This window comes from Myiozetetes cayanensis, unplaced genomic scaffold, assembly GCF_022539395.1.
Source record: "Myiozetetes cayanensis isolate MyiCay16 unplaced genomic scaffold, myiCay2020 scf21, whole genome shotgun sequence".
NCBI classification, from domain to species: domain Eukaryota; kingdom Metazoa; phylum Chordata; class Aves; order Passeriformes; family Tyrannidae; genus Myiozetetes; species Myiozetetes cayanensis.
The window spans coordinates 4,741,165-4,756,378 of record NW_026087423.1 but is presented as its reverse complement, the minus strand read 5'-3'; the positions used below and the strand labels follow the sequence as shown (position 1 = coordinate 4,756,378).

At 44.4% G+C, this 15,214-nt stretch overlaps 2 protein-coding genes across 3 annotated transcripts in view; both read right to left on the bottom strand.

Annotated features, from left to right (window-relative positions):
- Positions 1 to 4,047, bottom strand: part of SPECC1L (sperm antigen with calponin homology and coiled-coil domains 1 like) — a 65,221-nt gene extending 61,174 nt beyond the window's left edge. Inside the window, exon 1 of one of the 2 annotated variants that reach the window (XM_050318864.1) lies at positions 3,912 to 4,047. The gene's annotated coding sequence lies outside the window, so the exon portion shown is untranslated. Of the gene's footprint in view, positions 1 to 3,050; positions 3,112 to 3,911 lie in introns of those variants that run through there. The other variant, XM_050318863.1, reaches the window with a different exon arrangement.
- A 3,442-nt stretch (positions 4,048 to 7,489) lies between these two features.
- BCR (BCR activator of RhoGEF and GTPase) overlaps positions 7,490 to 15,214 on the bottom strand; it is a 99,233-nt gene continuing 91,508 nt past the window's right edge. Inside the window, exon 23 of the mRNA XM_050318862.1 lies at positions 7,490 to 14,791. Within this exon, the coding sequence (XP_050174819.1) occupies positions 14,702 to 14,791 (90 nt within the window). The 3' untranslated portion in view covers positions 7,490 to 14,701. The remainder of the gene's footprint in view (positions 14,792 to 15,214) is intronic.

The following is a 15,214-nucleotide window of genomic DNA, read 5'->3' as shown; positions in this document are numbered from 1 at the left end:
TGGCCAAAGACCTTGGAATAGTTTTCCCCCCAGTAAAAGGCAGTCTTCCTATTAAAAAAGTCCGTACTGAAGTACTTTTTTCCCTTCAAGTATCCTTTACTTACAACACTCATGTCCATAACTTATAGACTTACTGGGATTTTCTTCTCTAGATAGATACTATTTATTTTTTACAGGTATATAATCAGAAAGATTTAAAGTCCTGCTTACTTTTTAGGGAGGAGCAAATTCAAACAGTCAAGATTGTTGTTTACAAAGACGGATAGTTCACTGCATAACAGATGCTACTTAAAAAGCACACCCATTAGCAAATCTCAGTGTCATTTACCTTGCTAAATAAAAGAAACTTTAGGCTCAGTACTACTTGGTAACTCAGTAAAAAATTGTAAATTTTTTTTTTAATCCTATGGCTAAAGAGAGAAAGTTAAACTCTAACAGATCATTGTTATAAATGTGTCCATGTCAGCTACGACTTGTCAATACAAGGACAGCCAACATTTTAGTGATGAACAGTGAACCCTCACACAGCAAGGGAACTCTGCAGCCAAAGTTCCAAGAAGCCTCCATCTGCCAAAACCACGGTGTGCTTTTAATTAAGAACATATACAGAAATGTCTTCAGAAGAACTCAGATGGAGTGGCAAGAACGCCAGCCTCTTGGTCATGCTTTCCACCCACCTCCCCAAAAGTGTATCCCACAGGAAATCATTACTCACTGCATGTACCTGTGTGGAACATGAATCCTGCATCAGCCAAATCACCAAAGTCAGGGAAATCTTTTTAGCATCAGAAAAATACAAATACTTTTAAGCTGATGTCATCAAACACATCACTCCAATACCTCAATGCTACCTTTTTTTTCCATACTATTTAAATACTAACTGTTAAGTGCTCAGTAAAAATTTGTTGCGTACCCTGCTGAAATTTTGCTTTAGTGCCTTTACAACCCTTTAATATGCAACAAATTGCTAATTCTAATTTTTTTTTGTCTTTTGGTACTGAAACTCTGCAGATTGAACCCCTTCAAAAAGTCTCCTTTCAGCTAACTTCAAAATTTCTTCTTGTATACCTCTTTTCTGCAATTTGGGAAGCTACTAATTCTGCCACTGATTTGCAACAAAGCATCAGTTCTTCGCAAAACTGAAGTATCCCAAGACATTCACGTACCAGGATGAAGATCAAAAGTTGTAGTGCCTTCACAGTTAAGTCCTCTTTCCCAAAGAAAATCATGCATGTATGTGTGAAAACTCTACTGATGAATTATTTACATGTTAAAAGATAGTACCCTATGATTACTTGCAGGCTGCACTACTGCTAAGTGCTCCAAATGGTGGCTTCTCTGATCACTTCAGTTGGAATCCGCTCAAAAGAAACAAGTAATATGTTCCTTGTGACGAGTCACGTAAGGCGACCATTAAGTGCATAAAACAGCTCCTAACACCCGCTTCTCCTCCCTTTTTCAGAATAAAGACTAAAAATAAGACTAAATGGAGCGATTTTTTACGACAGGAAGTACAAGTATAACATTTCTTGTGCTGTTTTTCCCACTGAGCAACAGTGATTCAGTCCCGTTAGCAGCCTTAGACACTTCTAGAACTGGATCCTAGTTGGTGAGACAGGCTCCAACGTCACAAGGTCAAGGCAAGAAAAAAAGAACTTCTGAATTTTGTCAGTGAAAGATCTCTTAAGGAGGTTCCATCACACGCCTTCACCTTCTGAGAATTTACTTTCCCTACTAACAGTAAAGCAAAAATGGCACAAGTTTGTTTGCACTCAACATGTTGCTTGTAAGTATATATTTATTCATACCTAAAATGGTCACTGTACATCACCTCATCTGTTCTGTGCAATGAAATCTTTGCAGCATAAAAATATCTATTCCAACACGTGCTGAGACAGAAACTTCTGTAACTCCCTGGCTGCCTCCAACACAGGTCAGAGACTGTTCTCCAGCCCAGAGGCAAACCTGCACTGCTTGGGTTGTGACTATACAGCCAAAATCGCTTTCCCCTCTCCCCAGCCCAAAGAGGGTTTGCCATGTCCCACGTCTTCTGGAGAAGAGCTGGCATTTGCCACCTTTAAATGATGCCCAGGTGTGGTTCAGGAAAATGCCAGGTGGATTAAGTAGTGCCCATGATGAAAGCTATGTGACTGATCACGTGCCAGACCTCAGCCTAACCCCCAGGTTTTCCTTGATTTGCTGCCATGGACACGCTCTCCATTAAGGGAAACCCGAATTCAAGCCTTTCCTCAAGCCTGATGCAGAAAACACCTTTGGCAGATGCCTGGGAGGCCACAGACATCACACTGCTCTAGGAAAATCCTGCAGAGCTGGCGAGCTGCAAAACACAACACAAAGTACCTAAGAGAGAAGACAGATCTTTACCAGTGATCACACTAAAATGCACACCAACAAACAGCCCTTCAAATTGAGTAGATAAAGTAACTGGGAAAATGTGGACTGCATTTTTTAACTAGATGTCCCTGTATTTGACAGAAGTGGAAAAATAAGTTAAAAAGATTTGAGACATTTTGTTCCCAATTACCTACTGTATTCAATAAAGAAATAAAACCAGATGTGTCTTCAGCAACACGAGAACATCTGAAAAATCAGGTTTTCTTTTCTTACTTCACATAGTTTACCAGCCTAGAACCTGATTTTTCCATTAACTGAAACTGAAGTGGCAATGTTACAAGAAACATGAGACTACACCCGTCTCAGCTGCTCAATTTTAATCTCAGACTGTTTACAATGACCCTCTCTTTTCATTTTTCTTAGCAACTACCTAACAACAATCAACCAGGCTGGAGAGAGAGCAGCAACTGTAATTCTGAGCTACTGCAGCACTATACTGTGACCCATAGTGTTAAAAGCAGCCACTGGCTTTAGTTTGCCTATCTTTCAGCAGCCAAAGTCCATACCGTTAATGAAGCAGGAAACAGCTCCAGAAGGTTTATGTTTGCTTTTGGGGAGCAGAGCTTGCACAGACTATGCCCTTCGACAGAACCTATGGCTCTTCAGAGCACTTTTCACCCAGTGGAACCACTTACATGACGCATTTTCTGCTCCAAGAGAACTGTGTTCCAGATCCTAGCACAGACACTTTCTGCAATCACAGACGGTGAGGTGCTGCTGTAGAGAGAAGGATGCAGTTTGCTGAGCATCAGCACTGCACTGGTTTTGTCTCTGAGGACACAGAACCTCTCAGAGCAGCCTGGTGACTGGTTTTGGCACAGCTTTAGGAACTCGCCTCCCTCCCCATCCCTGGTAATACGAGGTCATGAAAGCCTTGCAAGACGGAATACTGCGAGGCACAGAAAGGCAGACAGCAGGCACAAAACTCAACTTGTAGGATCTTCCAGCTACAAAAAACGCAGAGAAAAAACGGCGCTCCAGATCAGAACCCAAACAAAGGTGCTCCCAACCGCACCGAAACCCCGCTACAAAGGTGCTGGACGCGGGCGCTGCGCCTTTCCCCTCGGGGAGCTCCCGCACGCACCCACCACCCCTCTCACAGACACCGCAAAGAGAAACATTTCACGGCGGGAAGCAAGGAGGGCTGGCGGGGCCGGCGGAGCGGTGCCCGCCGCGGGGACACGGCCGCAAGATCGGTGACAGCGAGGACGCGCGGGGCGGGCGGGGGATGCCGCGGGCGGACCCCGAGGCGCGGGGGGCCCCCGAGGCGGGAGCGGGGCGGTGTCACCGCCGCGGGGTGACGGCGCGGCCCCTCGGGGAGGATGGCGGGGGGGAAAGGGCGATGATGAGGGGGAGGAGGAGCCGGCGCCCGGGGGGCTCCCCGCGGCCGTGAGGGGCGCTGCGGCCGGAGAGCGGCACGCAGGCCCTGCCGGAGCCCGCGGGCGACCCCCCGCCGGGCAGGGGTCGGGCTGTGCCCGCCGGCGCTCGGCGCTTACCGGGGCAGCCGCCGCCTCCTTCCCGGTGCTCCGGGCCCCGCTCCGGGGGCTCCGCGCGGGCCGGGCCGGCGGGCGGGGAAGGAGGGGGCGCGGAGGGGCGCGCGCGCGGCTGGGACCCCTCCGCCCGCCTCCGCCTCCGCCCCGCCCCCTGCCCGCGCCGCGCACGCGCCGGCACCGCCCCCCCCCGGCGGCCCTGAGGGGGAAAGGGGAGGGGGGGGCGCGGCCACGGGCGGCGCGTGCGCGCGGCGGCTCCTCCCTCATGGCGGGTCAGCCTCGCACCTGAACCGCGGGGTAGCGAAATTAGAGGGGCCGGTGAGGGGGAAATGACCGCTGAGATCATCGGGGCCCACCTGCGGCCCGACACCGCCGTGTCAGCCAGTCCATGGCACTGAGCGTGTCCAGTCTTCCCTTAAGCGCCTCCAGGGACGGAGACTGCACCACCTCCCCGGGCAGCCCGTTCAGTGTCTAATCGCCCTTTCTGTGAATAAATTCCTCCTGATGTCCAACTTAAACCTCCCCTGGCGCAGCTTAAGACTGTGTCCTCTCGTCCTGTCAGGGAGTTGCAGAGCCAGAAGGTCCCCCCCGAGCCTCCTTTTCTCCAGGCTGAGCCCCCCCAGCTCCCTCAGCCGCTCCTGCTGCTCCAGCCAAGGAGGCTGAGCCCCCCCAGCTCCCTCAGCCGCTCCCGCTGCTCCAGCCCCTTCCCAGCTCCGCTTCTGAGGGCGAGCGGGTCTCCTAAACCTGTGTCTTACTGTCCAGGTTTATAATTGCAGCTTTTCATCCAAGCGAGAAGCAAACGTTTAAATGAATGTCATGGTTTAAGTGAGGTAGAGTTAATTTTCATCACTTTGTTCAGCACAGATGCAAAACATAGCCCCACACTAGCCACTGTGAAGAAAAGCAGAACGTTGTGGTAGAGAATAGCTTTGTCTTAGGTTACAAGAACTGCGTGTGCACACAAGCTTTCAGAGCCTGAGCTCCTTTGAAACACACTAAGCTGAGCTTTGAGGCTCACCGGTGTGCAGGATGTTTGACTAGTCATGAATAACCAGCGGCTGCAGCTAATAAACCCAAATTGCAGCGTGGGCGCTGTGGTGGGAGGTACAGCAGAGTTTGTATTTACAGGCACTGGCTGGGAAGCGCTATGAACACAGCAATGAGGAAAATGTGCTGATTTGACATATCCCTGTGAAAGTTTCCCCTCTGTTTAGCTCAGACTGTGGGTTAAAGCCTCTCTCCCAACAGCAGCTCAGCTGTTTTAGCAAAAGAAACATTTCACTGTAAGATTGTGTTGCAGCCTCTCCCTTGAGGTATGTTCCTTCCTAGAATTCATAGGAATAGAATTCACAGGAATATGGAATTCATAGGCTGCAGATTGGCGAGGGCAAGTAAGATTTGCAGTCCCCTCATTATCTATTAATTATTAATATAGTAAATCAAAGTAAATGACATCTATATTTAATCAGAATTCCTTCCAAAACTGAGAGGATGTATGCTGCCAGATGTTACAACAGAGTTTGATTTACATTGTGGGAAAATTTTCCTGTTTATATGTCTTACAAAGGTGATCATTTTATTGAGATGTCCTTCCCCATCCATTTCTATCAACCCTGCCTGTTCTTACCTGGTGGGGATTCCCCTGGAAGGCTGCTGCACGGATACAGGGTACTTGTTTGACAGTAAAATGCTCCTTTAGACATAATTAATATTTCTGATGTTTATTTTCTTGGTGCCACCAATGTCATTCCACGAGATTTTCTGATCCATGATACCTTCAGCAAAACGTTGTTCTGTGGTTTTACATTTAGATCATTTTTCAAGATATTTATCAGTTGAAAAACAGCATTTCAATGGCATTACTTCTGTATTAGGGATGTGAAAAATGTCTGCACTCGTTTTGTACAATGTATTTCTCACGGTAGCCCACAAAGGACTCAGCTTTCTGTTTTCCAGCAGGAAGCAGTTGTTGTTCAGCTCAGTGAATTAGTGAACAAGCTGCTAACTGACAGTGCATATGCCTCAGATCCTAGTTCTGGAACTTAAAAGGTCACTGAAAAAAATGCATAACATTTCTGCATTCTGTGCTGTAATGTGTGCAAGAGTGATTCAGCTGTCTGCTAGGAAAACTTTCTCGTTGTGGTTATGTTCTGGATTAGATTGCCCCAGAGGATTACAGAATCTCCATAACTGGAGGCTGCTAACAAAGAGCAGACAATGTCTCGAGTCGGGCAGGTACCGCTGGTGCTGATGCTGCCTCACACTGACAGCTGTATCCCCCAGGGCCTCAGGGGACCACCTGCCTCAGGGCAGCCTGTCCAGGCCTCAGGGCTGCCTGGAAAAGGGAAAGACACCTGCTCAGGTGGAGCAATTTGCACAGAACATCTGTACTATACACTCATGTTCTTTCTCATCCCGCTCCAGCCTTAGGTTTCGTTCGTTCTCTCTCCTTCCAGGGCCAGAGCTTCCTGCAGGAGTGTCCTGGGTGATTTGCACAAGCCAGCACGCCACAGTTCACCTCGAGCCCGTGGCAGTGTAGCTTGCCCTGGGTCTTCAAGCAGGGAAAAGCAACCAGAAGCAGCGGCTGAGAAGCACCAGGCTGGCAGTCAGAGGGGAGCTGGACACAGTAGGAACGTGGCTGTATGAGCAGAGTGCCTGGCACAGCACACGGTCCCCTCCAGGCTCACCCAGGGGCTGTTCCATGTGGATGCACGACAAGGGTACACTTTCTGATGGAGGGAGAACCATTTGGCAGAAGAATTCCACGTGGAAGCTATTGGAAAAGTATCTTCTATTATATAGATACACCACTGGTAGGAAGGATGGATAACAGTGATTGGGTTTCCCCTCCTTTGCCCAATTCAGGGGTAAGCAGGATAATCATTGTAGTTTTGGACACTGCACTCAGCTGCATTTTATCCTCTTCCAGCATTGCCATTGAGCTGTGTCATCCTTGTGATCCACACTGAATGCAACTGGCTAGCGCTTTCAAGAAGGTACCTTTTTATTACAGAAATGTTTATATATTGTATTAAATTTGGACTATATTGAAACATAAATGTACTTTATTACATTAATAATTTAAACAATATTTAAATAAAGCACCAAGTAAACTTGATTTAAACAACGGATCCAGTTTCCAAACTGATTCCTACAAAACCCCACTACTTATCATGCAGTGTTTGAAGAACTGGAGGCCAGAGCTGATTTCTTAGCAGTTCAAGTGCTCTGCACACAAATGTAAAGTTGACAAGGTCTGAGACTAGGCTGGGTTTTGAAGCAGAACTCCTGCAAGAGGATTCACACAGATCTCAACATGGACTGGGTTGCTCAGCTACTTCTCTACCTTACATGTAAACTATTTCCACACATTACAGTTGTTTTAGTTTAATTCAGCAATAACCCTGGACCAACCTCTAGATTTTAAGTGATACAGCTTTTACCTTGTAAAACAAGAATCTTTCACTTGGACACAGCAGTGTTAGATTCCCCACCTCCAGCAAACTCAGCTGAATGCAATTCACACATTCAGTGTAATACAGGCCCACTTTTATTTAAATAAGACCAAAAGAACCTGACAAACATAGATACAGGAGATTTTATTTAACATTGTGTACAAAGAAAGGCTACAAATGCCTTAAGACGTTTTTTCCCCCAAATACAGTTTTTGGATCCCTTTTTCATACTGCTTTTCTCAGAAAGTTAAAAAAAAAAAAAAAAATCCAGAATGACAATTTTTTCCCACTTTTTTTTCCCTTTCCTTTTTCTCTTCTCTTTGGGCCTAAACTGAGAGATGTTTAGCAGTACAGTTTCAACACCTTTCAGTATTAAACTATTTGGATTAGGTTTTCTTTCCCAAAACAGAGCACTATGAGATACTGAAGCACTAGCAACAGCAGTATAAAATGTCAAAAACTGACTCCCTAACATGGTAGTGTTTAAAACAATGCCAACAGTATTAGCTCTGATGAAACCCAAAATTATCCAAACAATAACAAGTTGTCTTCTACACTTGATAATTTAGCACTAATTATATAATTTAATTGTATTTATATTTAAATAAATAGTCTTAACTCCTTTCCTTGGAATTCTTCACGGATTATAAACACTTATAATACTAGAGATAAGAACAAACTACACAACTTACATAGGCAAGAGAAGGCTGAGTTTTACTTTTTTTGCTGGACAGACACAGAAAGGACAACGTTTGTGTCCTGCTGTGAGATCATTTTTAAATTCACCGTTTCATTGTGATACTTCTCCAATTTATCCATCACAACGATTCATTACCCTCTTTTTGCTACCTTGGTAATCACTTTTTAGTCCTGATATCCCAACTCTTGAAACATCAGTCCCTGCATAGCTAAGTTTTATCCAGGATTCTGCAAGTTTTGTGTGTGAGTGTGAAACCCAAGACGAGATTTCTCTGGGGCTGTGAGTGGGAAGGAGGGGAGTAGAAGAGGCTGCTGTGGAGAAATGACCATCAGCTATGGCAGCTTTACATTACCACCTACCATGTATGAAAGAGGTGTTAGTTATGGATCAGCTTTCAGCTATTTGCATAATCCCAAATTGGCAAATTTCTCCCGAAATGGGACTAAAATGGAGGACGTTTGAGCTACTCTAGATGGGCATTTGATCACTCATTTAGGTGCAGCAAGAAGGAACTCTCCAAACTGCCTTCTGGGCCTCATCCAAGTGCCCCAGGGGAGGTGGGAGCATCCAAGCAGCAGCAAGGCCAACTGCTCTCTGCTGGGCTCCACCCGCTGTGACCCACCATGGGGTCATCTCCAGGAAGCTGCTGGATCCTCCTCCCAGGCAGGAAGCTGTTTGGTACACAAGCCTGCCCTTTTGTACACCCACAGGGATATAAAATGCCGTGTGGTATAAATCATTCTGCAGATTAGAGAAACTGCTCATCTGTGGAATGTCTCAGGCTCTCAGAACGTGCCTCCACTGGGGAAAGGGCCGCAGCAGTTACACAGGCAAAAGCTCTAGCGGAAAATACAATTTTTTTCTATTCTGATGAACCATTTTTGACGTGAGGATTTGAACATGACTGCAATTAAGACAAAGCAGTAGAGCAAACACTCCTGCTAGGCTGGGGGACTCTGTAATCATATTAATTCCCAAATATGCTTGAACAGCTGTAAATAATAGAATCTTTCTTAGCTCACAACACAGGCCTATGTGAGCTCAGAGCTCTAGCAGTACCTGGTCCATTCTGCACAAGAAGACTGGAAATACTTTAATTATCTCCAGTGCTCTGCTCTGTAGCTCTGCTACAAACTAAACCTCCCCGTGTGGTAGTTGCTATAGTGCAGAATGATGTGAAGTGGTTCTTTTGGAAAAGGAGGGGTCTGGTTTACTGCAAGGTGAAACATGGCAGCAGCAAATAAATGATGTGAAAAGCCATCACATGGTTCACCTGCATGTTTTTCAGTGGTCTTCAGCAATGTTACTATAAGGCAGTAACACAAAGAGAATCAACAGTGGAGGGAAACTTAAGTCATTTTATAATTTTCTAATTCTTGGCAAGAGCAGTTATGAATTTGCTTGACCTGAAAGGTTGCAATCTAATGATATGGTCATGGAAGGAGGAGAATCAAGACAACATATGTACTCAGGTTTGCTTTGGTCCCACTGCCCCAACCACTTCATCACTGCAGCACGTTGTGGCACGTTATCCTTGCAGCCCAGGACTTTTAGCTCAAACAATAGTCCACCTGTGTGGTTCTATGAGCTTTTCACTTCTCTTTGCCACAGTGGGGGGAAAAAAGGTAAAGAACAAGTGGTAACCTTGGCTTCCTTAGCACTGAACTGTGGATGTTCAGTACCAAGAAAGAGGGGCTGCAGCACATCAGAACTGGGAGGCTCCAGTAGCGAAATTCCTGGCGTTCCCATATTCATGTTTATTTACTGGCACACAGCCTTTGCTCAGTTATCTGGGGCATGAGCTGCCTTCTGTAGCTCAAAATGAGAACTCCTTTCTAGTCCCAGACAATGTGACTGAGCGACTCCTAATTATGCTTCTCTTTTTCCATTTGTGTTACTTTTATTCCCTGAAGATTGTTACGGAAAAATCTATTAACTGTAAGTGCTGCCTTTATAGCTTCTGTTGGGTTTAAGGGCAATCCATGTATTTAATTCTATTCAATTACAAACTTCATAGAATACACATGAACATTCATTTCATTTGAGTTCAGAATGGAGCATTGCTAATATGAACCCAAAGCTCTGGTACCTCAGTTGCACAGGCCCTGTGTTAAAGGAAGGGAATGGTACCAGCTTTATTTTTCACTAACAGTACAATGACAATGTTAGTCTAAAAAGAAAAAAAATCCTTGGATTACAAATTTAAGAGGGCATAAACAAGTGACTACAAGAATTTCGTTAATTTGATTGTATCTACTTAGGAATTGCCCTTTCAGATTTTTCTTCTTCAAGGAACAGAAGCAGGCCCCCTAAAATCCAGCATGAATGTACTGTTCTTCTGCTTTTACAAGTCCCTGTCATTTTGAATTAAAGTAAAAAGAGAAAGGGTAGGATTTTTTTTTAAACATTTCCCATTTTATACTAAAATTTCCATAAGAAGAATGACAATCTGATAAAGTTATCCCAGTAGGTGACCAAGCACTGAAACAAGAGGATTACCCAGTGAGGAATCGGAGAGAGCTGGGGTTTTGCCATCAGATTTTAAACATTTTTAAAAGCCACACTGGTCAGTTCACATTTTATACATACTTGACAGAAGGGTATGTTAAGGTAAATGAACACATTGTGATGCCTTCTGGTGTTACACAGGTGACAAACTAATCTGGAGATCCACCTATGCTTTAAAGAACAGTACATTTGTTTAAATAAACTCATAGAAAACTACCATGAACAACCACAAAACAGAGTTTTGAACGGGTAAAATGAATAAACTGCAAAAACCCTGCCCCTCCCATAAACATCCTCCGTGGTTCCACCACCTCACGGCCAACACCACGAGTTGATTGGCTCCAGGCGGCGGGCACGGCAAGGACAGGCACCACACTGCTGGGGGCTGCCCTTAGCTGGGGCACTGAAACATAGCAGCATTAAAATACAGCCTGAAATAGCTTAGCTACTACCTCAACTTGTTAAAACTGTGCAAGAATAAGGAACACCAGCAGCACTGGAACGGACCTGTTGCAGTTTGGTTTCCAACGCTCCCCTCCTGTACAAAGCACACACAGACACGGAGCTGACTCTGAGCTAGGAACTGTTATTTCTTGTCCACCTTGGAAAACTTTTCCCTCTTCCTTTGCTTAACTTCTTTTAATTTTATTTAAAAACCTATTCAGTGTTAAAAAAACCCCACGAACATTTTAAAACATTTTCTAAATGCCAGGAAGCTGATGCTTATTCCTCTCCTTAAACTTGGAGAGACACAGACTCTCCTGATCACCTGGATTTCCTTAGTTGAAAGTTTTAATGTTTGAGATTCCTGTTCCTGAAAGCGACATTCCTAGAAAGGTCTCTCCAATACACCAGAATCTGAAGGAGCAGAAACTCCCAGTGCACACCTCAAGGGTAACTTTTTGCTAGTTTGCTCTTGAGTGGTTTATATTGTACCTTTTTGGATACAGAAAATGGAAGAGCTTGGTTTTCTGACACAACTCACAAGGGAACATATAAGAGGAGAAATCAGAAGGCCTTCTCTAAAGCCAAGTTTTACAATTCCCTTTTTGTTTAAGTATGATAAGGCTTATTAAAAAATAAAGTAAAAAAAAAAAAAAGAAAGCCCACAATAAAACCCCCCCAAACAAACCAGAAAATCCAACCAACATCCCCAGGGAAAAGAACATAAAAGCCTTTTGGAAATACTTAAATTTCTGAAAACGTAAGACTATTTGAAAAAACTTAATTGCAAAATTAAAGGAAATTCAAGAAATCAATTCTCGTATTTCAAATCAGTCCATGATTTCATCATCAGCAATATGATGAACTATCTCTTCCAGCCCAAAATTACCAGCTTTGGGGAAAACATATTCATACTTAACAGAAATAATTAACGGGTTAAGTTAAATTACCTTTTTTTTCCCTGATCCACATGCCTGCATGTTAGATAATGTTACATTAGAACTGAGCACTGTAATGAGAGACTGACAGCAACAACCTGTCACAGTAACCAAAGCAAAAGCCATTTTCTCGTGGTTACATACTATAGATCAGTAATTCAACATTAAAATTAACTTCCTATATAAATAAAAATAAAAAAGTTGGGCAAAAGTAAATTGGCACAGTCACTATGGTATTGCTTTCCAGTTTCAACACTGCAAGGAGCAGCCACAGATTCCAAACACCAAAGGAAAAGGTTATCACCCAGCCACCAGCTGTAGCTTGGGGTTTTTTTCCCCTTTTCCACGAAGTCATCAGCAGTGCTTCTGCCTCAGGGCCATCCCCCCGAGCTGGGAGCTGGCAGGAGTGCAGCCTGTGGTACAAGGATTGCTGTGGTAGGATTGCACCAGGGAAAAGGGAGAACAAAAACAAGAGAAACAAAACTCGGGTGTGCTTTACTGCTCTGCACGACTTGGCTCAAGTCAGTGTTCGGCAGGATCGTGACTAATTTTTACCTTCAAACAGGCAAAAACTGAAAATAAAAATTAAAAAAAAATCAAAATCTTAAGCCTTCAAGTTTCTTTGCCTTCATTCCCTCCCTCCCCCAAAAAGCACCTCCTACTACAGACACATTTTCTGTTTTGCAGGTTCAGAAGTTGGAATGTCATGGAAATAACATACAAGAGAGAAGGAATTTCTAGTTGTACATTACATTACAAAGAGGTTTGCTCCCAGACCTAAGGAGGGAGGGATACTAAGCAATATTAAATTCCTATAAGAATCCTTACAAAGCATGCAAAATATTGATATACTCACAAAATCGAAATTTATATTTGTTCCTTTTTGATTTTGCAACTTCACAGTACAATAATTTCTAATATTATGCAGCAGTCAGAATTACAGTGACTACAAAATCAGTTCCCTTTTAATTTTTTTTCTTTCTATTTGTTTGAAACACTCCTTTGCTATTTTTTTTTTTTTTAACTGAGAGATTGCAGATCACCCATCAGGAAATGTGCAATTCCACACAAAGGGGTTGCTTTCCGGGTCGCGTTTCCCCACGATTGGTGTTCACAACCTGACCCTGCCAATCTTTCAGAATCTGTCCCTCCCTCCCCTTCTCGTGCCGAGTCCTTCCCTTGTCTTCCAGCTGTACTTTTCTTCTTGCCAGGACAGTGATGGACAGATGCCACTACCGGGATGCTGCAGAGCCGGGTAGGAAGTGGGGGCTGGAGTAGTTTAGGAAAGCGGCATCGCTCCCACCCCTGGGGATGTTTGGCACGACTGCTCCATAGCCAGAACGCTCAGCTCTGGATACCAGCAGTCAGGTTCTGCAGTTTCAATTCCCATGACAAATACTGCTGCCCTTTCTGCCTCTGGAACCCCTGTGGCTTCAACTGATTTAGGGAGGGAAACACAAAATTGGTGTTTGGCCAGACCTTTTGTACTGCTGGATGGAGTTCCACAGAAATTTCTCCACTGCTCTTATTTAAAACAGGGTTGGAATTTCTGGAGACTCCACAATGCATGCTACTTGCTAGATTGTCCATAAAGTACATTCTGACACATTTCTCAGAGTGTTTGTATCTATCAGAAAAAGACTCTTGTAGAAGCAACTTACAAAGCCTCCAAAAATTCAAGTATCAAAAAAAAGATGTTCTGACAAAAGTCTGGAGTAAGCAGCCAGCCAAACTGAGAGCCATTCATTTTTTTTGTCCACAAATTCTTCAATTACTTTTGCAGTGATAACATATTTTTTCTTTGGAGTGTTGGGAATTAAGTGTCTTCCCAATCAATTTTCATTGAGTTTGGTGGGGTCTAAGGAATGTAGTAATCCCTCCTGGATAATGTTGCTAATGCTTTTACATGCAAAAAACCAATGGAATTACTGACTCTTATCCTCCCTGCCTCTCTTTAATTTGCTGTATATATTTATAGTGTAACTTCATTGGATGTGTCTCCCTTAACCCAAAAAACCCATTAGAAGTGCAACACAGGCAAGAGCAGGGCATCTCCTTCCCCGGGGTGTATAAACATTTGCACCTGAAGGGCTGGGTGAGACAAAAAAAACCCCAAACACAAAAAAATCCCAGCCCCAAAACAGACCAACAGTTCTAGTTGTACATAAAACTGTTTTCTTTAGAACCCTATTTGAATCAAGACTTGAATTTCTGAGGAGGGAATCTTAGATCCCAGACCCTTCCCTTCTCCTTCCTCTTGCAAAGCAATGCTATTTTTGTGGCCTAGAACAGTACTTGAAAATCAGCAGTTATTAAAGACACAGTTGTGATATATCCTTTAACACCCCCTCACCCAAAAAGGGGTGTCCTATCAAGTGGTCCAGTAGAAATCTTGAAGTTTCTTTATGATAAATTAAATCCATAAAATGAGGAATACCTTCTGTCCCATTCCCAACAAGAATAATGGCCACACTCCGTGGTGCATTTGTTCGAGTGTCTATTGCTCCTTCTAGTGGAGATTCCACACAGCTCCATCTCCGCTTAGTTCTGGTCCTACCAGCACGGGGAGAGGGTTTTCTCCTTTTTCTCCAGCTTGTCTCTGGTTCACAAACAGCAGAAGCACTGAGGGCCGGAATTCCCCAGCACAGGAACAGGCCAGTCACGTCTGAGGAAACACCAGTCAGCTTTTTCTCAGGGGTGGCAGAGTCACGCCAAGAGCAGTTTTTTGTGTCCCGTTGGTACCGCAGGCACCTACACCTCTGTGGAAAAGAGAATGCTTTGCCTCTTGCTGTCCGGGGTAGGGATGGTCTCCAGCTGCAGGAAGTACAGAAGAACTTGAACCTGGAAAGAGAAAGAACAAGGTCATAAAGCCCTGGTCACTCATTCTCATCCCTGCGGTTGGAGGGCGGGCAGACACGCCTACAGCTCTCTCCATGGGAGCAAGCAGCAGCTGAGTATTTGTTTTAATACACCGTGTAACATCAGCAGAAATACTAAAACTTGCAGTGCTTCAGAGACACCCTTTTCAGCTTCCAGGATGGAATAATGGTGCTGGTGTTACAGTGCACCGAAAAAACTGGATCTAAAATCTGCCAGTATTCAATGGAGAACATACAAACCAGCCTGACCCAGTAACACAGGCTCTGTGTTCCAGCCCTCTGCATCGCCTTCACAGGCAGCAGTGGCCAAAGAAATGTGAACTTAGCAGAGGATTTGGTTGGTTTCAGTGCTGAGGAGCATTGCAGAAACACTGTTGGTCCTTTT